General features: G+C 39.5%; 4 protein-coding genes across 5 annotated transcripts in view; all 4 read left to right on the top strand.

Annotated features, from left to right (window-relative positions):
• Positions 1–2,108: 2,108 nt before the first annotated feature.
• Positions 2,109–7,825, top strand: LOC122664917 (RNA-binding protein 1-like). Of its 2 annotated transcripts, none has more exons than XM_043860950.1 (7): positions 2,109–2,271; positions 3,361–3,482; positions 3,585–3,906; positions 4,018–4,079; positions 4,158–4,239; positions 7,170–7,290; positions 7,412–7,825. In XM_043860950.1, exons 1-6 carry the CDS (start codon positions 2,187–2,189, stop codon positions 7,271–7,273), a joined length of 777 nt encoding a protein of 258 aa, XP_043716885.1. In that variant the 5' UTR covers positions 2,109–2,186; the 3' UTR covers positions 7,274–7,290; positions 7,412–7,825. The 2 variants fall into 2 exon arrangements, with proteins under 2 accessions (XP_043716885.1, XP_043716887.1); XM_043860952.1 differs by having other exon boundaries at positions 7,170–7,307.
• Positions 7,826–10,158: 2,333 nt separating this feature from the next.
• The window catches only part of LOC122664919 (oligopeptide transporter 7-like), a 16,082-nt gene continuing 4,009 nt past the window's right edge, over positions 10,159–22,231 (top strand). Inside the window, exons 1-2 of the mRNA XM_043860954.1 lie at positions 10,159–10,162; positions 21,667–22,147. Coding sequence (XP_043716889.1) covers positions 21,668–22,147 — 480 coding nt within the window. The 5' untranslated portion in view covers positions 10,159–10,162; position 21,667. The remainder of the gene's footprint in view (positions 10,163–21,666; positions 22,148–22,231) is intronic.
• Positions 14,090–22,231, top strand: part of LOC122664916 (oligopeptide transporter 7-like) — an 18,774-nt gene continuing 10,632 nt past the window's right edge. The window contains 2 exon segments of the mRNA XM_043860949.1: positions 14,090–14,609; positions 14,741–14,838. Of these exon segments, the coding sequence (XP_043716884.1) occupies positions 14,259–14,609; positions 14,741–14,838 (449 nt within the window). The 5' untranslated portion in view covers positions 14,090–14,258.
• The window catches only part of LOC122664918, a 23,394-nt gene continuing 21,818 nt past the window's right edge, over positions 20,656–22,231 (top strand). The window contains exons 1-2 of the mRNA XM_043860953.1: positions 20,656–20,659; positions 20,852–20,867. The gene's annotated coding sequence lies outside the window, so the exon portion shown is untranslated. The remainder of the gene's footprint in view (positions 20,660–20,851; positions 20,868–22,231) is intronic.

The raw sequence follows: 22,231 nt of genomic DNA, 5'->3' as shown, positions 1-22,231 counted from the left end.
TATATCTGCAGTTTACGAAACCCATCACTAATCAAAAAGAGTAAGTTGTATTGATTAACCTCCATGATGTAGTAGTGGATTTATGATAACGATGACAAAATTGTAATTTATTGGACTGGAAACTAAAGAGAAGAAAAGAAGGTGTGGTGCACCGATAGGTGGAGAGGGGTAAACTTGGAAACTAATAAAAAGAAAGATGAAGTAGAATAAGAATAGAAGGGAGGGGGCAAATCTGAAAACAAAAAGAAAGAAATTAATAAGAACTAAACGAATAAGTGGGGGGCAGTAGGGTCAAATCGCACAAGGGGCCTAACGTATGGTAGTTAGAGGGACAATTGGTAAAGAAAAAAAATATGATAACAATCAGACGCGAACAGAGGGCAAAAAGATGTTATGCGGTTACTAACGTCAACTTCGACTCTTGGAGTTTTCTACATAGTCAAATCAGAGGAAGAATCCCAACGTATAAAACGCTGTGAAGTGTCAACAACAAAGGAAGGGCGTTTCACTCGACTTCTACAAGAAGAGAATTCGGTGGATTTTGCGGTTGCAATGTTCGAAACAAACTGGGAGACCTTTAGCGCATGACGGAAATCCAAGGAGGGCATCACGATGGGAGCTCTGAAGCAGGTATGCTTTTTTAAAAAAAAATTCAAATCTCTGCTTCTCGCTCTTGCTTCTCTTCTTCTCTCCTTTCCCCCCCCCCCTCTCTCTTCTTACAATCAGAAACTTGCTCACTAATATTGAAATCAATGGGTAATCAATCCAACTATTCATAACCTTATATTCTATGTTTTTTTATCGGTTTCATTCCGTTCAATTTGGTTTTCGATTTATTATCAGTCGATCCGGTGTGGTCCGGTTTTCAGTCGGTCTTGCAATACCACAGTCCAAAACCAATCCAATAAGGATCGGTTCGGTTCAATCCGGGTTTTTTCGATCGGTTTCGATCGATCTTAATGGTTCGGGCTAGGTTTTGACACCCTTAAAAGAGAGGGTTTATGATGGGATTTGAAGGGATGGATGGGATGGTGATAGCGTTGGGATTAGGATGTAACGTTGAACAGACTGTTGGTCTTAGGGGAAGATTCGATAAGAGAAAACATTAGGGAGGAAGAAGGAAGGAGATGGATATGTTCGGCTCTGATACCAAATTGGTGGAGGGTCACTTAGGAGGAGAAGAATATGAGAATTACAGAGGACACAATGCATCGCATAGGAAGAATAAAGGGAGGGGGTGAAGAACAGTGCACACGCACAACCACGCAGACTTCAATCCAAATAATCAACTTATTTTTTATTATCAAATCTACTCCCATCGTTGGGTTACACGTATATTTATAAAACCCAGCAAATAAAGACTCCTAATTACTTCCTAAAACTTAGACTAATAAAAATAGAAATTCAATAAAACTCTAATTAAAAGTTTCATTACATGTCTAATAATTACCCAAAATAAAAGATTACATATCTTAAGCAAAATTAAAATAAATCCTAAATATCCTACTTGAACTAGTACAAGTATGGGATCTAATTCATCTTGGTTTGGATTGTCAAACGGATTTGGGTCTATTAGTGGGAGTGCACTTGCATCACATCCTCTCAACAGTCATGGCTAGGGTAGGTAAGGATAGGAAAGGCTCAAAAGAAGGTTATGGTAAGGATGTCAAACCCTAAATGAACCGGTCAAATTGATTAAACCTAAACGGGAAAAAACCGGACTATACTAATTCTTTATCGGGCCAGCTTCGGTTTGAGATGTGATGAAAACTGCTGAAAACCAAACTGTCCAGACCAACTAAACTAAACCAAACCTGACATCTAAACAATAAAACCGAAAGCCTTCTCTTATCAGACGGATTTCGGTTTCACCCATTACAAGACCAAAATCGGTTCAATCCAACCCAAATCAGACCGGGTCGATCATTTGACAACCCTTGCCCTTAGGTTATCGTTTCTGACGAACCAGAACCAAAAACCATATAAGTGCTCAATAGTAATACTCTATTCACGTTTCGCTCGTCCCACCTCCTACGAGTTGTGCGCTTGTGTGCTGGTGTGGTTTCTCTGAGAACTTCGGCTGCGAGGGCCTCTTGGAATTTCTTTTAACGTCCGGCTAACTTGTTTGCTGTTCTTATTTTTCTTTTTTGCTTTTATAATCCGCTATTTTTTCACCGTTATTGGCAATGGCGGACGGCTATTGGAGGTATGGAGACGCAAGGCAGGCTCCTATGCCTTCCCTCGCCGGAAAACGTTCTCGCTCCGACTACGGTAGCCTTCTCTGCACTTATCTTCCATTTATAGATTAGTTTTAGACTTTCTTCCATACTGGAGATGCGTTTCAGATCGAGGTACTTTAATTTGTGATCCCCCCCCAAATTGGGTGCGCTAGGGTTTCAAAAATTGAAACTTTTGGATGCTCTCTTTTTGAGTCTCCAGTGGCCTGTGAAACATTAATATTTTTGTTGTTGGAAATCTCCCTTTCTTTCTTTTCATTTTCCTTTTTTTTCCTTCATACTATGTTTTTAGCTCCTTAGAATTGTGGATCCCGTTGTCTTTCTAGTTGACAGTTCATTGCTTGCGTTGTGTACTTTCTTAGTTAGGGTATTTGGCTGGTTAAAATTTCAAAATCTGTTCTTTTCTTTCGTACCGTATTCATTAATGGATTTCCTAGTTGGTCAGTACGGTGAACGAGGATAGATAAACACGATACTTATATTCCGAATTCGTTTTCCCGTTCTGAAGGGTGTTAGGGTTATGTTTTAATTGGAAGTTAAAGCTTTGGTACTAGACTTCTAAGTTGTCTGGTGCACTTATTGGTCTCCATGGTTGCTAAGAGGGTTTCTTCAAATGTTTTTTTGTGGTTTAACTCTTATGGAGGTCCTCTCAAGTTTGTCTTTTGTTAGTCACGGTCTGCATCATTGTCCATTTCAGTAGCTCGTTTCCCCTGTTGTTTTACTGCATTTTTGAAGCTTTTGTTCACTTAATTTGGAGTTAGGTCCAGTTTCTGGCTGTTCCTAACTAATATATTGGGTTTATGGATATTGAAAGGATTTGACAATGTCTATTAGGTTTACTTGTTGCAGTGCATTGATGAAATTTTCATTTGTATCTATTCACTACCTCGTGTTAGGGCATTTATATATCTTACACATTTTGGTTCACATCTTCAATTCTTCATAGATGCATATTTTTATTGATGCTTGCCATCTTTATCTCTTTCCCTCCACCCCCCCCCCCAAAAAAAAATAATAATAAAATAAAAAATAAAAAATAATAAATAAAAACAACTATCTCTGTGTCTGTGCACAAGTTTTTTAATTCTCCCGGTATGCTGAATTGCATCCATGGAACGTGCAGATATCCCTGGTGGTCATGAATTTCCCAGTTATTTTCCTCGTGATGATGAAAGAGGTGCACCCCGTGCTACGAGAGACACTGAATCCATTGGAGCATCTTATGATCGTTATCTGCGCCAATCGGTATATGTTGCTCACAAATATTATACATTTTGTACTTCTGATCTGTCATTTTGTATCTAATATTATGTAAGGGGCTAACAGTTTCAGTGAATTTTTTTTCAGCAAATGTCATCTTACGGTGGTGGAGAATCGGGTCGACCAATGAGTGCAGGAATGACTGGACATCCTGTTGATGATCCGCGCATGATGTCAGTTGGGGGCATTGAGCCAGGCATGGCTGGAAAAGGCCGGAACATGGGTTTCGGTGGTGGAAGACCTGAAATGCCTCTCCCCCCAGTGGGGGGCATTGAACCAGGTTTGGCTGGAAAAAGCCGGAACATGGGGTTTGGTGGTGGAAGACCTGAAATGCCTCTTCCCCCAGATGCTTCAAACACTCTTTTTGTGGAGGGCTTACCTGCAAACTGTACACGCAGGGAAGTTTCCCGTATCCTTCTATTGACAACCTAATCTCTATCTCTCTCTCTCTGTCTACTGTTTTTGCACTTAATTCTTCTTGTTTCGTCTTCTGTTATTGCTCCTTCACTCGGATTTGCAGATATTTTTCGTCCTTTTGTAGGATTTAGAGAAGTGAGACTCGTCAGCAAGGAATCTAGACATGTAAATTTATTGTTCCTCTATATTGAACATTTATTCTGCAGTCTTTGGTATATTGCTTACATACTTCTATTTTTTCAGCCTGGAGGAGAACCACTTGTCCTCTGCTTTGTTGATTTTTCAACTCCAGCCCAGGCGGCGACTGCATTGGATGCCTTGCAAGGTGAACATGGCATGCTTTTCTTACTTCCTATAAGTTCTGAAAATCTTAGCTCCGTATGTAATCACATGTCTATTTTTCTGTTTATCCCTCATGTCTCTTGTTTTCAATCTAGCAGCAACTGTTGTTTTATTCTGTTAATGTCTGATGTGATAGAAAGCTTTGGTGCTATATTTGGCTTTAGAAAATCTACTGTTCTTTTTTGTTTATTAGTACTACTTTTGTGAATTTTTTGTCTCTCAACCCCACGGTATGACACTTCTTACTATTTATTTTTTATTACTTGATGGTTGTTTCTCCTTTAAAGTTAAGACGATGTTGCTGAAGTAGGGATTGTCACATTAGCAGGCCATAATGGTGAAATTACGATGGCAGCTCTGAATACATGAATACATGGTAGCAGTGAGATCAGAGTTTCTTTTATTTAGTACTAGTGAGTGGCCAGTACGATTCTGCATATCGGGAGATCAGCTGGTATGTCCATGATATATTGTATAGAAGGTTATTGAGGGAAACATAAAATTAAGGTTTTTGAACCTTGACTTCTTCTTACCTTATTGCCACCTTCCAATCCACTCCCCTCCCCTTTTTACAACCCTATTCCATCCTATGTTCATCTAGGTCCGCTTAATGCAGGACCAAGGTTTGTGTGGTTTGGTTAATCTTTTGGGATTGACTTGTGGTTTGTATGATTACCAAAAAAGGGTTGGTGTGATTCAATTTGGGTTTGTTTTGGTTCATTATTGAACCAGATTTTGAACCCAAACCAGCGCTTGCATGTGGAGTTTTCTGTTTTCCTAAAAACCAGGATAGTGTAGTTGTTTAGCGCTCTTAGGCTCTGTTTGGTAATGTTCTTTTGGAATATTTCTGTGTTTTTTTTGTTCCATTGAACAATATCAGAACAGAAACATATTTCGTAACGCCAGTTCATTTTCTATTCGTTTGTAATGAAATGGGCATTTGGAACACCAATATTGAGAAACACAGAAACAAATTTAAATGTTTCTGTGTTCCAGAAACACTATTGAAAGAATACAAAAAGACTCAATCTCTCGTCTCTCTTGTCTCCCCCCTTTCCACTCGCCCAGCCCCACCCCATCCCATGCCTTCAACTCCACCCTGTCCCTGCCCTCTACAAATCCACCCGCCCTCTGATATAGCTACCTAGGAAGCAACCGGTCTCTATGATTCCTCAAGATTTCTAACCCTAGAAGAATCTCGGGCTGCTCTTGTTTTCCTTCTGAACGAGCTCGCACTCTAAACACTGGTATCCGTGACGTTCTTCCCAATTCGATTGTCAGAACCCTAAATGTCGGATTTGACCCTGAAAGCTTGAACTTTGGTTCTATATCTGCATTTCTCGATTCCTTGCTCTGGTTGAACTTGAAGAACCTCGAGGAGGTTGGAGTAATGGATGGGATGCTGGATGTGTGGGAAAACTCTTCTACCGCTTTGGTTGCCATTTCTGTGCTTTTGGATCACTCTTCTTCTACGGGCGACGTTTCTTACCTCTACAAAACCCCCCCCCCCCCCCCCCCCAAAGATTTTGATGTAATTTTAGAGATTCTTGAGGTTCACGGGAGTTTTAGGGAAGTTGTGAGGTCTTTCACGTGAGGTTGTGGGTTGAGCTGAATTTTATCATTTTATGGTGAAAGTTAGTAAAGGAAATTCTGGGTAGGTTGTGCGAAATGGGAGAGAGAAGAGAGGAGGAGGAAAGAGAGAAGTGTTTCCATGTTATCAAAAGCATCCTAACTTGTAAAATTACGTATTTGGTTAGAAACAAAAAAATATATATCTGACTCAGAAATATTCCTTTGGAATAGAAATGTTATGAAATAGACCCTTACTTTCCTATTTCAATTATTATTTTACTTGTTAAGAAAGGTTGGGGTACTATTCCTATTTTCCACTTGTATTTTATTAGATTAGTATTACAGCATGCGCATGAAGGGGTTTTGTATGGCTGACAGTTATAGGATCCCTAAATTTTAGGAACCTTATCTTCAGCCCAAGTGTGGGAGTAGTTTTAGGCAGTTATTTATTTTATTATTGTCATTAAGTCTTTGTCGTCAGGCTGAGACTCCATATTAGAGTCTAGATTTGATTCAGTTTAATTTCTTTTTTTTATGTCAGTTTCTTAGATAGTTAGGGAACTCCACCTTAGCTCGCGCAAGGAGGTAATTTCCTTTATTTGGTTGTTATTTTCTTTTTAGACCCGAATTAGTTTGGAAGATAATTTATAAATACAGTCGTAAGGCTTTAGAGCCCTCACAATTTGATTATTGATTGAATATGTATTCTGTTTGAGTAAAGATTGTAATCTCTCCTCTCTTCCCCCTCCCCCACAATTGATTTTGGTTTTCTTCCTTCTCCACCCCTGCGATCTCTTTTCCTCCTCTCTTCTCTCTCTCTCTCTCTCTCATAATTTTTGCTGATTCACTTTTGCCTACCCACCACAAGCAGACCCATTGATTTGATCTGCATCACCACTTCTCTTCAACTATTTGTGTTACTACAATATGAACAGCAAACTGATGGGAAATGAGCCAATCCAGTAAGGGTGGTGGGGAAGTGCATGATTGTTGTGAGGGAAGTAGGAACCAAGGACCTTAAACTTGATAATTGTGAGTTCACTAAAGGAGGCAGTAGGCTTGCTTTTACACTGCCATCACCATTTTGCTGGAATGCTAAAGTTATGATACAGGTGATTAGCGTAGATGTAAGGAGGGCTTGGATGAGAAAACAGATTGTGGAGCCAGCACTTGCAATTCAGGTGTATTAGGACCTACTGGTGCTCTGGCAAGTTTGATGGGTTTTATGTGCAAGCTAATTCGATAATAACGAGTCTCGCATCATCTTGCATTTTGATGCGCCTTCTATTCCATTCAAAGAGTCACATGCGCAGGGTAAAACTGTCCAATTCGATTTTGCAGGTTATAAATTTGATGAGCATGACCGGGATTCAGCCAATTTAAGGCTACAATTTGCTCGTTATCCTGGTCCAAGGTCAGGTGGTGGGCCTCGTAGCAGGCGTTGAATAGTGCCGTATTCCAGGTGATAAACGCTACCTTGTATGCGCTCAGACCCTTTTTTATTCGTCGACGTAGAATCTACTGAACCACTGCGCTGCGGAATATAATCACACTGAAATCATTGAACGGGCAATTCTCTGTAGGATCCGCTTGAATCAGGGAGGTTTCGATTGTGAGGGATGTTACAACTGCGTTACAGAATAAAGTTTACTCAGAAATTGTTGAACGGACACTTCACTGTAGGAACCACTTGGGTCAGGAGGTTTCCAAATATGAGGGACGGTTGGTAGTGTTTTGCTTGTGGTTTCCGTTTGGACTAGGACTTCGCAAACATATTGATAGCTGCACTACTAGCTTTTTTACTTGCGCTACTATATATGTTTGAGTCTTTTAGAGTTTGAGACTGAAACTCTGCTGTTTTTTTTATTTAAATGGTTATGGGATCAGAATTTCGAGTCTTGAGAGTTAAAATGAAAAAAAAAATTTATTTGGTTCAGGAAAATGGGTATGATTCATGTCATTTTATGTATTGTTCTTCTTCTATATTTGGCTTTTATTGGAAATTTTCCTCCACTCAAATTTTTTTTTTTTTTCTATCAAGCTTGATTTTGTTTTGCTTATTGACTTGTTACTTCTTACATCTAGTGTTCTCTGTTAGGATTAATTTTTAAGGTTTTTTTTGGGTATCCTTGTTTACCTGGGCATATTGGAAATAGATTTACAAAAGATTCTTCTATCTGTTGCTGCCTTTTCTCTGTTAGGGATTAATTTGTTCTTCTCTTTTTTCCTCATGGATGTGAATTTCTTTCGTTTGAATAACTGCTTATTTGCACATTATCCCCCTTTATTTATTGATCTTTATCCTGGTTGAAACATGGTCAACCTCAATGAGCAAAAATGGTCCATTTTGCCGCTTTTATTGAACTTATTTCTGACCAGACTAGATTTCGCATCCAGTTTGCTTGAATTTTAATGTATATTGTTGCCAATTGGCTATTTGGTGCCATGGGTTTTAGTAGGAGACATGTTAATTATCTTTTAAAATATCTGTTGGGATGACATTTGCTTAGAATTGAAAGAATAGCAAAAGCCTTTCCAGAGATGCAACAACATGTTTTAAAGCCATTGTGATGTTATACGACACTGTTATGTTGTCATAGGGTCACTGATATGTTACATATGTCAACTCACCCGTACCCTCTATGTGGAAATGGGGAGTTTTAAATAAATAAATATATATATTTTAATCTCCATCTTTAACCACCAACCTTCTCTTCCTTGATGGAGGTGGGGATTCAATCCCAAGTCCCGTTATAACCAGCTGAGGCCGTTACCGACTATGCCAGCCAGCACCTTTGTGGACATGATTGGCTTTGTTGTCTTGGACTCTTAATCTTGGAACCTGATTCAGGCAAATACTACCCCTGATTGTCTTGCTGTGACATGGATACATTTTAAACGATTGCATAAAGTTTGTGGATTCAAAGGCTATTGGTTGCAAGGGAGGGGTTTTGCAAGGATGGCCATTTCGCAAACCAGTTGGGAGTCCAAAGGGTTCATACAGGTGCACTTGATGAGGGCAAAATCTTGACCCCTATTTGCAGCCCATACATTAGTGTTCATTTTGTAGGTGGTTTCTGTGTAGTCCATAGTGCCAGCTACTGATTTCATTAGGAACCATCTCTATGGTCCACTGTCTGCCAAGGCTTTCTATGTTCTTCTGAGTTTCATTTTCGGAAACATGGCCAAGCAAATGGACGGGTTGAAAAATTACTACCTAATAGAATAGCACTAGTGAAAAATTACTACTTTGCCATTAAACTCGAATAGAATAGCAGTAGTAGGCCCCGTGAACTAAATAATAATGAGAATGTAAATGTCGAAGAAGAATAGAGCATCCAAGGTTTTTCTGTATTCTTACCCGGTATTTTAAAAATCGAGAGTGGATTGAGGCTGATTCTGACCGATTGATCTCTGAATGGAAACTAGGGTTAAGGTTTATCAGACCGATTCGGGACTGATACTAGTCGATCTGGGATACATCTCGATTCCAGGTTTTTAATCCTTGTAACCCACATCGTGGACTTTGCTTTTTTGGTAGAAACCTCGTGGACTTAAATATATACCCAAAGTACCTTTTTCCATGATACGATTTGATTGTGTGATCCACTTATTTTGATTTGGCAGTAATTTCTGCTTGGAATATTTATTTAAATTGATTTGTGCCGTTTTGGCTAGTGTATGAATACATGGAACCTATAAATTATGAGCAATAACCATTACACTCCTCGATTACATTTTGTAATATCTATAAGTAATGCGATAGATGCTCAGATCATACAACAAAGTATGATATGGCAATATTCTGATACTTTGCCTGCGCGTGTGTGTGCCCTCGTTTTTTGGGTGATAATACAAGGAGGCACTATTAAACATAATGCGCATGATGACTCTGATACCGTTCAACTTAAAAGCTTAAGCGATCAATTGAAAATTTGAATGGGTCTGTCTGTAATGTCTGTAATGTATGTGAAACATGTAAGATCCCAGAGTTTTTCAATGTGATTTTTCTCAATATTTTACTTGGATGGGTCCACCACCTAATTTAGGAATCTAATAAGAAACAACTTGATTGTAGAAATCTATGAAAGGGAGCTATTCTCAATCTGTTGGTATTATTCATTTGGATTCTTAGAAAACAATTTACGAATTCAAAATTTCAAATTGCAAAATCGCCATAAGTAGTTCCAAAATTGGATTCTATCCACACGATTGTATTTTAATCAGTAGCCAATTCCAACTAAAAAAATTAACAAATCATAATAATAATAATAATAATAATATTCTTATTATTATTATTATTGGGGAATTTTCCATGTAACAGTATGGAAGGGGTGTGTTTTTGAAAAACAAGATTAGTATGAGTCCTGCAATTTTATGTTTATTTTATTTTATTTTTTAAAAATATAAACTTTTTGTCCTCAATTAGAGTTGGGAGGGTGAACATTAATGTGTAGAGTAAGGGTGTCATTAGGGGACATGAACCGGGAATTGTCCAAAAGCTGTCTTGCTAAAATCCGATATGTCCGAAAGTTGTCTTGGTAAAACCCAGTACCTCACCATATGGTACCATAATAACCGGCACAATTTAGTATCTGATTTTGGTACCAAATAATAAATGTAACATGAAGATTCTAGGATGCGATTCCCTAAGGTATAAGTACCTAAATGCTGGTTAAGAACCAGTACCCTTTCAAAGGCTATATTTCATGTTTCCTGTTCAAGTTTTATGGCTATCGTTTGATGTATTTGGGTGGTATTTTCTTTTATGGAGGTTTCAGTTCATGGACCTTCAGTTTTGTTTTTATGAACTTGTTCGGTGATGGCACTAAACCATATATCAATTTGTTTATTTGATCATTATTAATTCATAGTTGTCATTTTGAGAAGCTTACACGTGATCTTAGGGAGTTTAATGGATATTCTATCATGGTTTCTTGATCTAAGACGATTTCTAAAGCAAAGGATGTCTTACATTTCATAGATACACCACGCTAATAATGTAATAATCTTGGTTGGAACCATTAAAGTTTGTCTCCCTTGTCTACAGTGCCTAGGACCGTTTAGAACTGGTACAATCTTGTCTCGGTACTAATCAGGACTAGGACCTAGGCTTGGTCCTGTCAATTAAATGGGAAGATCCTAGGATTGGCACCGATATCTGTATGGACTTGTCCTGAATACTGGAGTCTAGAGTATTGGTTCGCATGTGTAGACATGCGTGATATGTATGCTAATGCATATGGGGTATTTGATTAAATATGGAATTTGACACGTTGTTAATCTAGATCATTTCTCTATCTAATCATCGGTGTTGACATATCAATTGTCCCTGTGGCAAAATAGATTGCTTTGTAATATTTGAAAAAATAAGACATTTGTGACGGTAATAATTCTCCTTATATTATTGGTAAGGGGATTGTTCTCTTTCTGGAATGTGGCCAATGCCTATTTGGTCTCTCTCTTTCTCTCTCTCTCTCTCCTTTAACAGGAGTAAAGATATCATTTCATAGGGGGAGGAGAGAGAGATGCATCCAAACGTTGGTGTACGCTATACTCTCAGACAGAGAACAATTTCCAGTGTTATTATTATTATTTAATTATGTATTTTATATTGTTATTTTGTAGTAAATGTGTTCTCCAAAATTATGCTCTATCGCCTCAAATTATTCATGTTATTTATAAGTGGGTTGTTGACCTTGCTGCTTCAATTACTCTTGTTCAAACTTTTGAACCTGTTTGGCCTTCTTGTCTCTTGATGATTACCTCAAAAATTACAATTTGGGGATTGCTTAATCTTTATTTGTGATGGCTGCATGGATCAAATTACTTATAGTAGTGGATGGGTGTCTATTGTGTTATTTAAATCATAATTTTATAACGTTTCTATGAGCTATGGATTTTTAGTAGTGTTGGACTGTAGCGAACTATGCAGATGGTTAAAGCAGGTTTATCAAGCTCGGTGGCGTTGGGACTTTCTAACAATTTCTTGTTGTTTTAATTTCTACGATGATGTAACTAGGGATAATCTGAATTCAATTCGAAGTATATGGATTCAAATTTGGGAAAAAAAATTTAAATTTATCCTAAACAATTATTTAATTAATAATAAAATTTAAGTAGCTAATGATCTTGAAGGTTTTTAAAGATTTCAGAGGTTTTGAAAATTTAGAATCATGAAACTAAATAGGCAAACGGGGTTGAGGATGATGTAGTTAATTTTCTATCTTGTTATGCCCAGACACATGGGTTTGCCACGTAGGGGGGTAAGGTGGTCATTGTGCCTACCCCCATGTGCCTGGGCGCAGTCTGCGCCTCTAGCACAGAGAACATTTTTTCTTTTTTTTTTTTAATTAAAAAAATACTGGGCCTAACAAGTACCGTTCGTGGATCAACCGAGCAATTAGGAGATGTTATGTCATGGCTGATAGGGGCACAGGGACATTTTAGTGAATGGTATAGAATCATTTATGGGGTGAGAGACAGAGAAGTCTTGGTAACGTGTTGGGATTGTTAATACATTACGTCCATTACACTAAAAATGAAAACATCTTCATCAAAGTTCAGCAAATAGGGATGGGTCCATCTGTCCTCCTCAACCAGATCAGAGTACAGGAGTGCCATAATAAAAAGGGCAATGTTACCAACAACTGTCTAGCTTAGTTGGTGAGCCATGATGCGTTTTATGCTCATGCTCACTAGGAGGAGGTCTCGAGTTCGAGGAGACTGGTTGGTACTTTATCCCCTCCCCTGTTCGGTCCCTCTCCCCCTCTTCTATACAAAATATATATATAAAGCTCCCAATTCCAAAAAAAAAAAACGGCAGTATTGTATTAAATCCGCCTTGCCCTACTTGTCCCATCCGTTTCTAATCGCAATAAATTGATTAAATCCGAAAACTCAGTCCAACAATATTTTGCAAGAAGTTAAAAAAGAAAATTGATAATCTCTTCCTCGAAGTTTAAAATATTACAGACAATTTTGCAAAGATAGTTCCCTTCACTCATCATTGGCCACAAGGTCTAATCCTCTTATTTGATCAAGAAAGGGTATTTCAGACCTGCGTCAATAATAGTTAATGATGAGTCTCGGTGTTTGATAAATCCAATGATAATGTAATTATCTGTTCCTTGTTATTGAATAATTGAAGACAAATTTGCAAACAAACCGAGTTTTCAGACCTTTGTTGGTATCGGGATAAGAGTTGATAATGGAACTCACTAATCCATGAGTTCAATGATAATTCTAAATATTTCACCAAAAAAAATGATAATTTCAAAGTACCACGGTTCTAGTGCACAATATCAGCATTGGTATCAGTTGTCGTTGATATCGATACGAATCGATCGTATCAAGTTAGATTGTATCATTTACCTATGGAGATATTGATCCAAGAATTTTTTTTAGACCATTTCGCCCTCTTTTATTCTAGGACCAATACAAAATACTGGTTAGTGTTGATATAAATGTTCTACTAATACTATACGAAGCAATTGATACGGTCAATCCAGGCTTGATACCTAAAACCATGTAAATTAATGTGGATGTAGGAATTCTTGCTACACCATAGGCAGATACATTAACGCTAGGTCTCTCTAAATCGCTCAAGTGCCCCAACCTCCATTCCCGAGGGGGTTGAATATTCACATACATGAGTGTATGTGAATGACTCATAACCATTCAGATGAAACATTCCTACAAAATACATTCCATCTGAATGATTATAAGTTGTTCACGTGCATTTACGTACGTGAAGATTCCCTGCACACCAACCTCCCGTCCACTCCCATTTTCCATTTTAACCTTAGAAAGTGAGTTGGGACGGAACGGTAGGGAAAGAAAAGGCAAGATCGAGGTAGATGGGAGTGGGACTCGACTTCCAGTCACCACTCACCAGTAGTCTTGGAAGTTGGAACACGACGGAACCTTTGTTGGCCCCATTAAAACATCGTTGTCAGACACCCTTCTCTCTCTCTTTCTCTCTCTTTTTCACAAATAGATTGAACATTACAGATACCATTTATATTAAATACTGCGTCTCTCTGTTTGCACTTTACACTGATTGCAGAATCTAATGGCATAGATAGAATCACTGGGAGAATATATCACAAGAACTTGGTCTTCTATGGAATCTCCAGAAGACATCACCACCCCTCTTGGTGGGTTTTCCTCCATTTCCTCTCTGTCTCTCAGTAATCTATAGACTTGGTTTTATGCCTTTATCCAAAAAAACCCTGAAATATCCGAGTTTGTGCAGTGAGCAGAGATGAGAAAGCAGATTACAACAGTCCCTCATCCTCTTCCTTCGCCAAAGCGAGTTCTTCTTCTCCGGCAATCGAGTCATCGGAATCGGAAAACTCACCTGTCCCGCAGGTGGCCCTGACAGTACCAACGACTGACGACCCAACTCTGCCTGTGTTAACCTTCCGAATGTGGGTGCTGGGGACACTGTCATGCGTACTCTTGTCGTTCCTGAACCAATTCTTCTGGTACAGAACAGAGCCACTCACCATCACCGCCATATCGGCTCAGATTGCAGTGGTTCCCCTGGGCCATCTCATGGCATCCACTCTTACTGACAGGGTCTTCTTCAAGGAGAGTCGCTGGGAGTTCACTCTCAACCCAGGGCCTTTTAATGTCAAAGAACATGTCCTTATTACCATTTTTGCTAATTCAGGTGCTGGGACTGTTTATGCCATTCACATCGTTACTGCTGTTAAGGTATTCTACAAGGAGAAATTCACTTTCCTTGTTTCCATAATCGTCGTCATAACCACCCAGGTAATTAATTACCTATATCATCTATGAGTTCTTTCTTTCTGCAATCTTATTAGCTAGTTAATAAGGGATTTAATTAATGGAAATGGGTAATGATTCGAAATTTTGAATAGTGGTGGTCGGTGACATAATAGGTGTTGGGTTTTGGTTGGGCGGGCATATTCCGTCGATACCTGGTGGAACCGGCAGCTATGTGGTGGCCGGCGAATCTGGTTCAGGTCTCCTTATTCAGGTAACCATTTTTTTTTCTCTTCTGTTTATCTACTGTGAGCTCTGCCGTCCGTTGGCCGTACGTTGAAAATCAGTTGGGAAAGGCGATTGTTAAGCAACGATGCTTAGTTAGTGAAATTATCAAATGGTCGATTTAGTCCATTTTTTAATATTCTTTTGGTTCGATTTAGTCCATTTTTAAGAAGTAAGTCCAAAGAATGAAGTGACTCACTGGGTCATGATTTGGTAGCTAGCGAGTCGCGAGCTACCATTCTATCTACCAATCAATGAGAGATATTACCAAAATCATGGGTGAGGGGAGGAAGAGGAATAAAGGAAAATTATCCTCTCCAATTCCTTGAGTTTGGTAGTGCGACAGTGTTAGGTGGAGATGTCAACAAGTGGATGTCCAAGCTGCCTTGTATCGGCATCTCCACCTAGCACTACCGCACTATCAAGCTCTAAGGAATGAAGAGGATAATAATCCGAGGAATACAATAAAGCTGAAAATCTCTATATAACCACAGTTTTATATGTCGACTGTGTCAATATCTAATCAATACGGATCAGTCCCATTTTTTTTGTTTGAAAAACAAAAATGATGTTTTGATCCCAAGAGCTGATACCATGAGGTAAATCCTTGGTATAATATATAATAATGGATTAATTTTCACATTAATTTCACTTTGCTAACATGTTAATATAATTTTGGGAACACAAACGCTGCTTGATCATGTGGCTCTTATGCCCAAACACAAGAACTACGTGAAATTTTTACCCAACTCTTCTTGAAATAAAAAATTCTATATGTATTGATGCCCTTGTGCACGCTCTTATAAGCCCCGTGCTAGTGCAAGGTCTACATGATGAATCAATGATCTCTTACCCAATAATTTTATAAAATTTGATTGAAAAATCAACTTTGGTGGAAAAACAAAAACCCTTGAAATTCAATGGGAGGTAATTATTAGAATTTAACATGTGGCTTACTTATCCAAATAAATCATTATATCTATTTATCAAAATGACTAGTTCATGATTCAAAGCTTCCACAAGGAGATTGCTCTAAACTATTCTATTAATAGTTAGGCCAAGCTTTAAAAGTTTGAGAAGGTTACTATTAATTGTAGATTCGATAATAACCATTGTCGAGAAATTTTTGAGGTGCAAACAATATAGTGCAATATCTACTTTTTACCAAAAAAGAAAAAATAAAAAAATAGGAGATATCTAGTTTGATATGGACATTGAAAAATAGGTTGAGAAAGTCAAAAGTATCAATATATTTGGATATGTTTTTAGGGAGAGGGTTCTCAGAGCAAGCGGGCGTAGAGGATGCACCAAGTAGGTGTGGCAAAATGGTATCCTACATTGGAGGGTAGGATGGTCATTTTATATTCAAAGGAGAGGGATGGACACAGAGGTGCTAGTGTATCCTACCCTAGCGGTTCAGTGAACCTTTTTCCTTATTTTTATATAAATTTTTGTACTTTTAAATATAAATATGGGGGAGTATTAGCATAGGCTACATGGGCAGGAGAGACTTGAGAGCCAATGAACACCCCCCCTATGTTGGCTCAATCAATAGGAGGCAGAGAAATCAATTCATGGGGGAGAGGAGGGAGATAGAGGGAGGGGGTGTTAGCGTAGGCTACACCCCAAATAAGAAACATTCTCCAATAAAATATCTATAATACACAAAAGAAGAGATTAGGGGAATAAAAAATAAACAATTATTATCTACACATGTTATAAAAAACACAACATTTGTAAACCCATTACCTAGGTTTTCCTAATCTTCTAGCATTGACTGTGAAACGACCTAATGTCTTTGTTCAAAAAAAAAAAATTGGAATATTGGGTATAGAAACCCCAGAGATTAGGGGAATAAAAAATAAACAATTATTAAGAACAATTAATTAGGAGGAAATATAAACCATTCATCAAGATAAGCTTGTTAGGATAATTAATTTACCATTTTGAGCGACCTAGACCGTGGTTTTCGCAGGTTGTGTATTTTATGGATTAGGCATGTGTCAAATTTAATCAAATACCCACTCTATCTTTGCACCTTGTCAATCATTGGTGGCAAGTGCATAATGGTGTTGTTTTGGTAACTTTACCTTTTCAGGGCCCTACATGAGAAAGAAGAGAGGCCCAAGGGTGGGGTAACGAGAACTCAGTTCTTCATGATCGCCTTTATCTGCAGCTTCGCCTACTACGTCATACCTGGCTACCTCTTCTCCATGGTGACCTCCCTATCTTGGATTTGTTGGATATTCCCCAACTCTGTTCTAGCCCAACAACTGGGCTCAGGTCTCTATGGACTTGGGCTTGGTGCAATTGGTATTGATTGGGCCACCATCTCCTCATATCTTGGAAGTCCACTTGCCAGCCCATGGTTTGCCACTGCCAACGTGGCTGTGGGCTTCGTCGTGGTTCTGTATGTGCTAACCCCAATCACCTATTGGCTCAACGTCTACAAAGCCAAGACCTTCCCTATCTTCTCTGATGAACTCTTCACCTCAACTGGTCAGATCTATAACATCTCCAGCATCATCGACTCCAACTTCCACCTCGACCTCGAAGCTTATGAAAAGAATGGCCCTCTTTACATTAGCACCTTCTTTGCCATGACCTATGGTGTTGGCTTTGCTGCACTCACTGCTACCGTCTCCCATGTCGCCCTCTTCCATGGAAGGTATCCTTTAACTTGATTAACTAAGGAGAGAGAGAGAGAGAGAGAGAGTTCTTGAATTTTATTGAAGCATAAAAAAGCAAATTTTTTTTTTTTTGAAATGCAGAGAAGTATGGGAACAGAGCAAATCGGCATTCCAAGAGAAGACTATGGATATACACACGAGGTTGATGAGCAGGTACAAACAAGTCCCTGAGTGGTGGTTTGTGATCATCTTAATGGCTAACATTGCCGTCACCATCTTTGCTTGTGAGTATTACAATGACCAACTTCAGTTGCCATGGTGGGGGGTTCTGTTAGCTTGCTTCCTTGCATTCTTCTTCACCCTCCCCATAGGGATCATCACTGCCACCACAAACCAGGTTTCTTCTTCTCTATAATTTCAGTACTGGTAATATTTTACAATTTGTATGGTAACATTTTGATGATCTTTACACTGTTTGTGAAACTGCAAACAGACACCAGGATTGAACATCATCACAGAGTACATTATAGGGTACCTGTATCCAGGCCGCCCCGTGGCTAACATGTGCTTCAAGGTGTATGGATACATAAGTATGACACAGGCAGTGACCTTCCTGCAAGACTTCAAGCTTGGGCACTACATGAAAATCCCTCCCAGGACTATGTTCATGGCACAGGTGGTGGGCACCCTAATAGCTGGGTTTGTGTACCTGGGGACAGCGTGGTGGCTCATCGACACTATCACTGATCTTTGTGACACTTCATCGAACAGTATATGGACATGCCCAGGAGACCATGTCTTCTACGATGCTTCAGTGATCTGGGGCTTAATTGGGCCACTGAGAATCTTTGGGGTGCTGGGCACCTACGAGGCCATCAATTGGTTCTTCCTAGCAGGAGCCATTTTACCTGCGCTAGTGTGGTTGGCGCACAGGGCATTCCCTGAACAGGAATGGATTCGGCTCATCAACATGCCAGTCTTGATTGGTGCGACGGGGTATATGCCACCAGCGACGGCAGTGAACTACACTAGTTGGATCATAGTTGGGTTCCTCTCTGGGTTTGTGGTGTACAGGTATCGAAGGGACTGGTGGCAACGCCACAACTATGTGCTTTCAGGGGCACTGGACGCAGGGCTTGCCTTCATGGGTGTGTTGCTGTACCTGTGCTTGGGCTTGGAAGACATTAGCCTTAGTTGGTGGGGAACCGACTTGGATGGCTGTCCCTTGGCAACTTGCCCCACCGCCAAAGGGGTTGTGGTTGAAGGCTGCCCTGTTTTTATATAAACATTCATTCATTAATCACTCCAAGCCCACCATGTTTCTGTATAATTTACAGAGAAAGGAATAAGAAAAAGGCGTTCACTCACAGAAAAGAAAATTTTACACCAAAAGGAATAAGAAGAAAAAGATCTCTTGTTGTATAAATTAGAGTAGGAGTTTGAGATGAACCTGTTAGACAAGTGTGTGTTCATCAAACCCAGTTCGGTTCGGTTCGGTTCAATCCGGTTCACATTTGTATTGAACATTTATACATTTTAGTTTAATATTGTCACATGCGATATAAATTTTTTGAGCATTATGTGTCCGTAAGTTATACTTAAAATGATAGTCACGACTAGGGTTTGGGCTGGGCACCCTTATCATATGGTCGTCGCATTGGGTATGCCTAGACATGTGATGTCAGGGTACGAATGCGAGTGCTCACATGTTTGATGTGTGCATTGGCGAAGAATCTACTTTGTCGATTCCCTCATGTATTACTGCCAGATGTAGGACGGGATAGACATATATCACCGACACCCTGTACCTGAGGGAACCCTGTCACTACAAAGTGTGATCGCATTCTTTGGTTCATCAATGACTGAGACTCAAGAGAGTCAAAGCCGGTGTTTTGGGAATGCGTGAACACTTTGTGAGTGAAGGAGTTATCCAACACGGTCACCACTGTCCGATTGGGGAACACCAAGATAGAAACTATCTGTCCATGGTCGGATCAGAATCTGGATCCAGTACCGTTTTGGAAATGGTTTTTCAAAATTTATTTTACATAAAATAATACATTATTTATAGTTATTTCAAATAAAGTGTTTTATCGAGATTTGCGGGAACCGATCGGATGCACAGACGCTCTTATATGGACATGTATGGACATGTACTATGGATTGGGGTATGGCAGTACATGTGTACATGCCATAGATTCCATAATGATGGTGTTGATTAGCGGGGGGGTTGTATATGATAAATTATTATCATATAGGGAGTTATTTGGAATTTGCTAATTTAATTGGCTCTTTATTTAATTAATGGATTTGGTGCTAATTGTAATTATCCATTAATAATTAAATAAATAATCTAATTAATACTTTCCCTATTAGATTCTGTTTCTTCACCTGTGTAGCACTTTGAGTTTAAACAGAACTGCTGGACTGAGAGAGAGAGAGTCAGACTCTCATTAGGGCTCTATTGAATCTATCTAGGATTTAATTAAACCCTATTATTCTAAATAGGGGACCAAAAAACGCAAAAGAGGAGGCTCTCCACGTTTTTGGAGCGACACTCTCTCTCCTACGTTTTTGGTTTCTCTCTCTCCCTCTTGTGATCTCTCTTCTTCTTCTTGCTTCTCTCACTTGTATTTGAGAGTTAGGGTTTATGAACCCCTAGATATGTGCTGAGGATTTTGAGGGCATCTAGGATTGGCGTGTAGAACCTTGGTAGCACCATTGGAGGTTCAGATCTGTTTGCTTGGAGCGCTCATTGGAGGAAGAACCATTGTCTATTGGAGGAGCAACACTTGAGGCTCACCAGGTTAGCAGTTCTTTATTAATTCATTCTGTTCATTGATTATTAATATATATGGGATGCGAAAGAAACTCGAATCGATTAATTTTCACTGCGCATTCGAGTATGGGATGGATCCCTCTTGCCATGTGATGGACTAGAGAAGAATTTCTCCGTCCCTATTGTGATAATTAATTTTATGGGACGCAATAGGGAAGGAGAAACCCTAATAGGGATGCACCAGGGTTTCCATGGGCGACCATGAAAAATCCTAAAATTTAATGGGGCAACCATGGGACACCATGGGATAACCCAGAGTGTGCAAAACCCTAATTTTTCTGTATATTAGTTTTCCTAGGGAACCATGGTTTGATCCCTGGACCGTTGTTTGACCAACAGAACCCAATATGGAATTCTTTTCCATTGATATATCAGAAACTTAGAATTGCAAATTCCTTCCCTAAATTAATGAGCAAAGAAAATGCTGCCGAATAATTTAATCATCTGCTTAGAAGCAATCCTATCACTAAATGCTACCAATGATGTTAAGTGCTGGTCGATCACCACTGAATACTATTAAAAAATTCTTCCCAGAACAATGCTCTTATTAGTATATTTTGAGTTTGTTCTTCCCATTACGTATTAAGCCTCATCGATCACACACAGTTACACGATAAATGTTATTTGTTGTAGCATGTAGTTAGTTAGTTGGGATCCAAAAGCTCATGGGCTCTACTCTCTTTAAAGCGTACCTGAAGTTATGAGACGAATACCACAAATACCGATAAGCCGAGATTGATGTAATCAGAATAAATTTCAACCTCACGCAGCTTTGATTGCTAGAGTGATGGAACCTCTGAATTGCATAGCTGCTACTAGGGCAAATCTTAATTAAGCCCTCTAACCCATCACTAATTGGAAGCCAATCTCTAACAAAATCCTTGAATATATCCACAATATGTCTTAATATAGCAATTAATGCCTTTTCACGGTCGAAGAGGTGATAGTGGACAGAAAATTATCTCCTCCAGTTCCATCCGATAGTGGACTGGTGGTCCCTCTGAGAGTTGTCTGATCTTCTCTCTCTCTCTCTCTGATGAATGGTGACACTGAATCCATCCCTATCGATAAGAAACCTTCGCCGGCCAGAATATTATCCCCTTAATTGATCACTTCTATGATGATTGATGAACCGAAGACAGAAAATTCCCTCTTGTGTAGGGCCTGGAGATAAGGGAGATAAGAGTTCGCCTTCCTTGCAAGGTCACTTTGATATGATGGATCTCCACTTCCAAGTTCCACCCCCCCAATAAATATCTGTTTTAAAGTCCCTTATATCCCATTTTCCCATGACAGATTCCGACTCACTCACTCTGAGAAACTCAGACTCAGACCATCTAGTACAGAGGATGGGGATGGAGATAGAGATGGGTTCGGTGGAGGATGAGAACGAGAACTCACCGGTAAAACAGGTGGCTTTAACGGTGCCGACGACAGACGACACGAGCCTCCCTGTGATGACCTTCCGAATGTGGGTTCTTGGGGTGGTGTCGTGTGTGTTGCTGTCGTTCCTGAATCAGTTCTTCTGGTACAGGACAGAGCCCTTGGCCGTCACCTCCATATCTGCGCAGATAGCAGTGGTACCTCTGGGGCATCTCATGGCGTCAACCCTCACCGATCGTGTCTTCTTCAAGGGTACACGCTGGGAATTCACTCTCAATCCGGGGCCATTCAATGTGAAGGAGCATGTGCTCATCACTATCTTTGCTAACTCTGGAGCGGACACTGTCTACGCCACTCACATCCTTAGTGCTATTAAGCTATATTACAAGAGGAAGCTCACCTTCTTTGTTTCTTTCCTCCTTATTATCACCACCCAGATCTGTTCTGTTTCATTCCTCCCTAGCTAGCCTCTTTCTTTGTCTCTTTTTTTCTATTGATTCTAAGTTTTTAGTGTTATATATCCTTATTGA

Source organism: Telopea speciosissima, chromosome 6 (genome assembly GCF_018873765.1).
Source record: "Telopea speciosissima isolate NSW1024214 ecotype Mountain lineage chromosome 6, Tspe_v1, whole genome shotgun sequence".
Taxonomy (NCBI): domain Eukaryota; kingdom Viridiplantae; phylum Streptophyta; class Magnoliopsida; order Proteales; family Proteaceae; genus Telopea; species Telopea speciosissima.
The sequence above is the reverse complement of the archived record's forward strand: the minus strand, read 5'-3'. Positions and strand labels throughout refer to the sequence as shown.

What these genes read in the sequence shown, in the direction of transcription:
- LOC122664917 (XM_043860950.1), top strand. Translation starts at nt 2,187, where the DNA reads ATGGCGGACGGCTATTGGAGGTATGGAGACGCAAGGCAGGCTCCTATG. An exon ending in TCAGCAAGGAATCTAGACAT is followed by an intron (nt 4,080 to 4,157) that starts GTAAATTTATTG and finishes CTATTTTTTCAG; the next exon opens with CCTGGAGGAGAACCACTTGT. An exon ending in TGCATTGGATGCCTTGCAAG is followed by an intron (nt 4,240 to 7,169) that starts GTGAACATGGCA and finishes TCGATTTTGCAG; the next exon opens with GTTATAAATTTGATGAGCAT.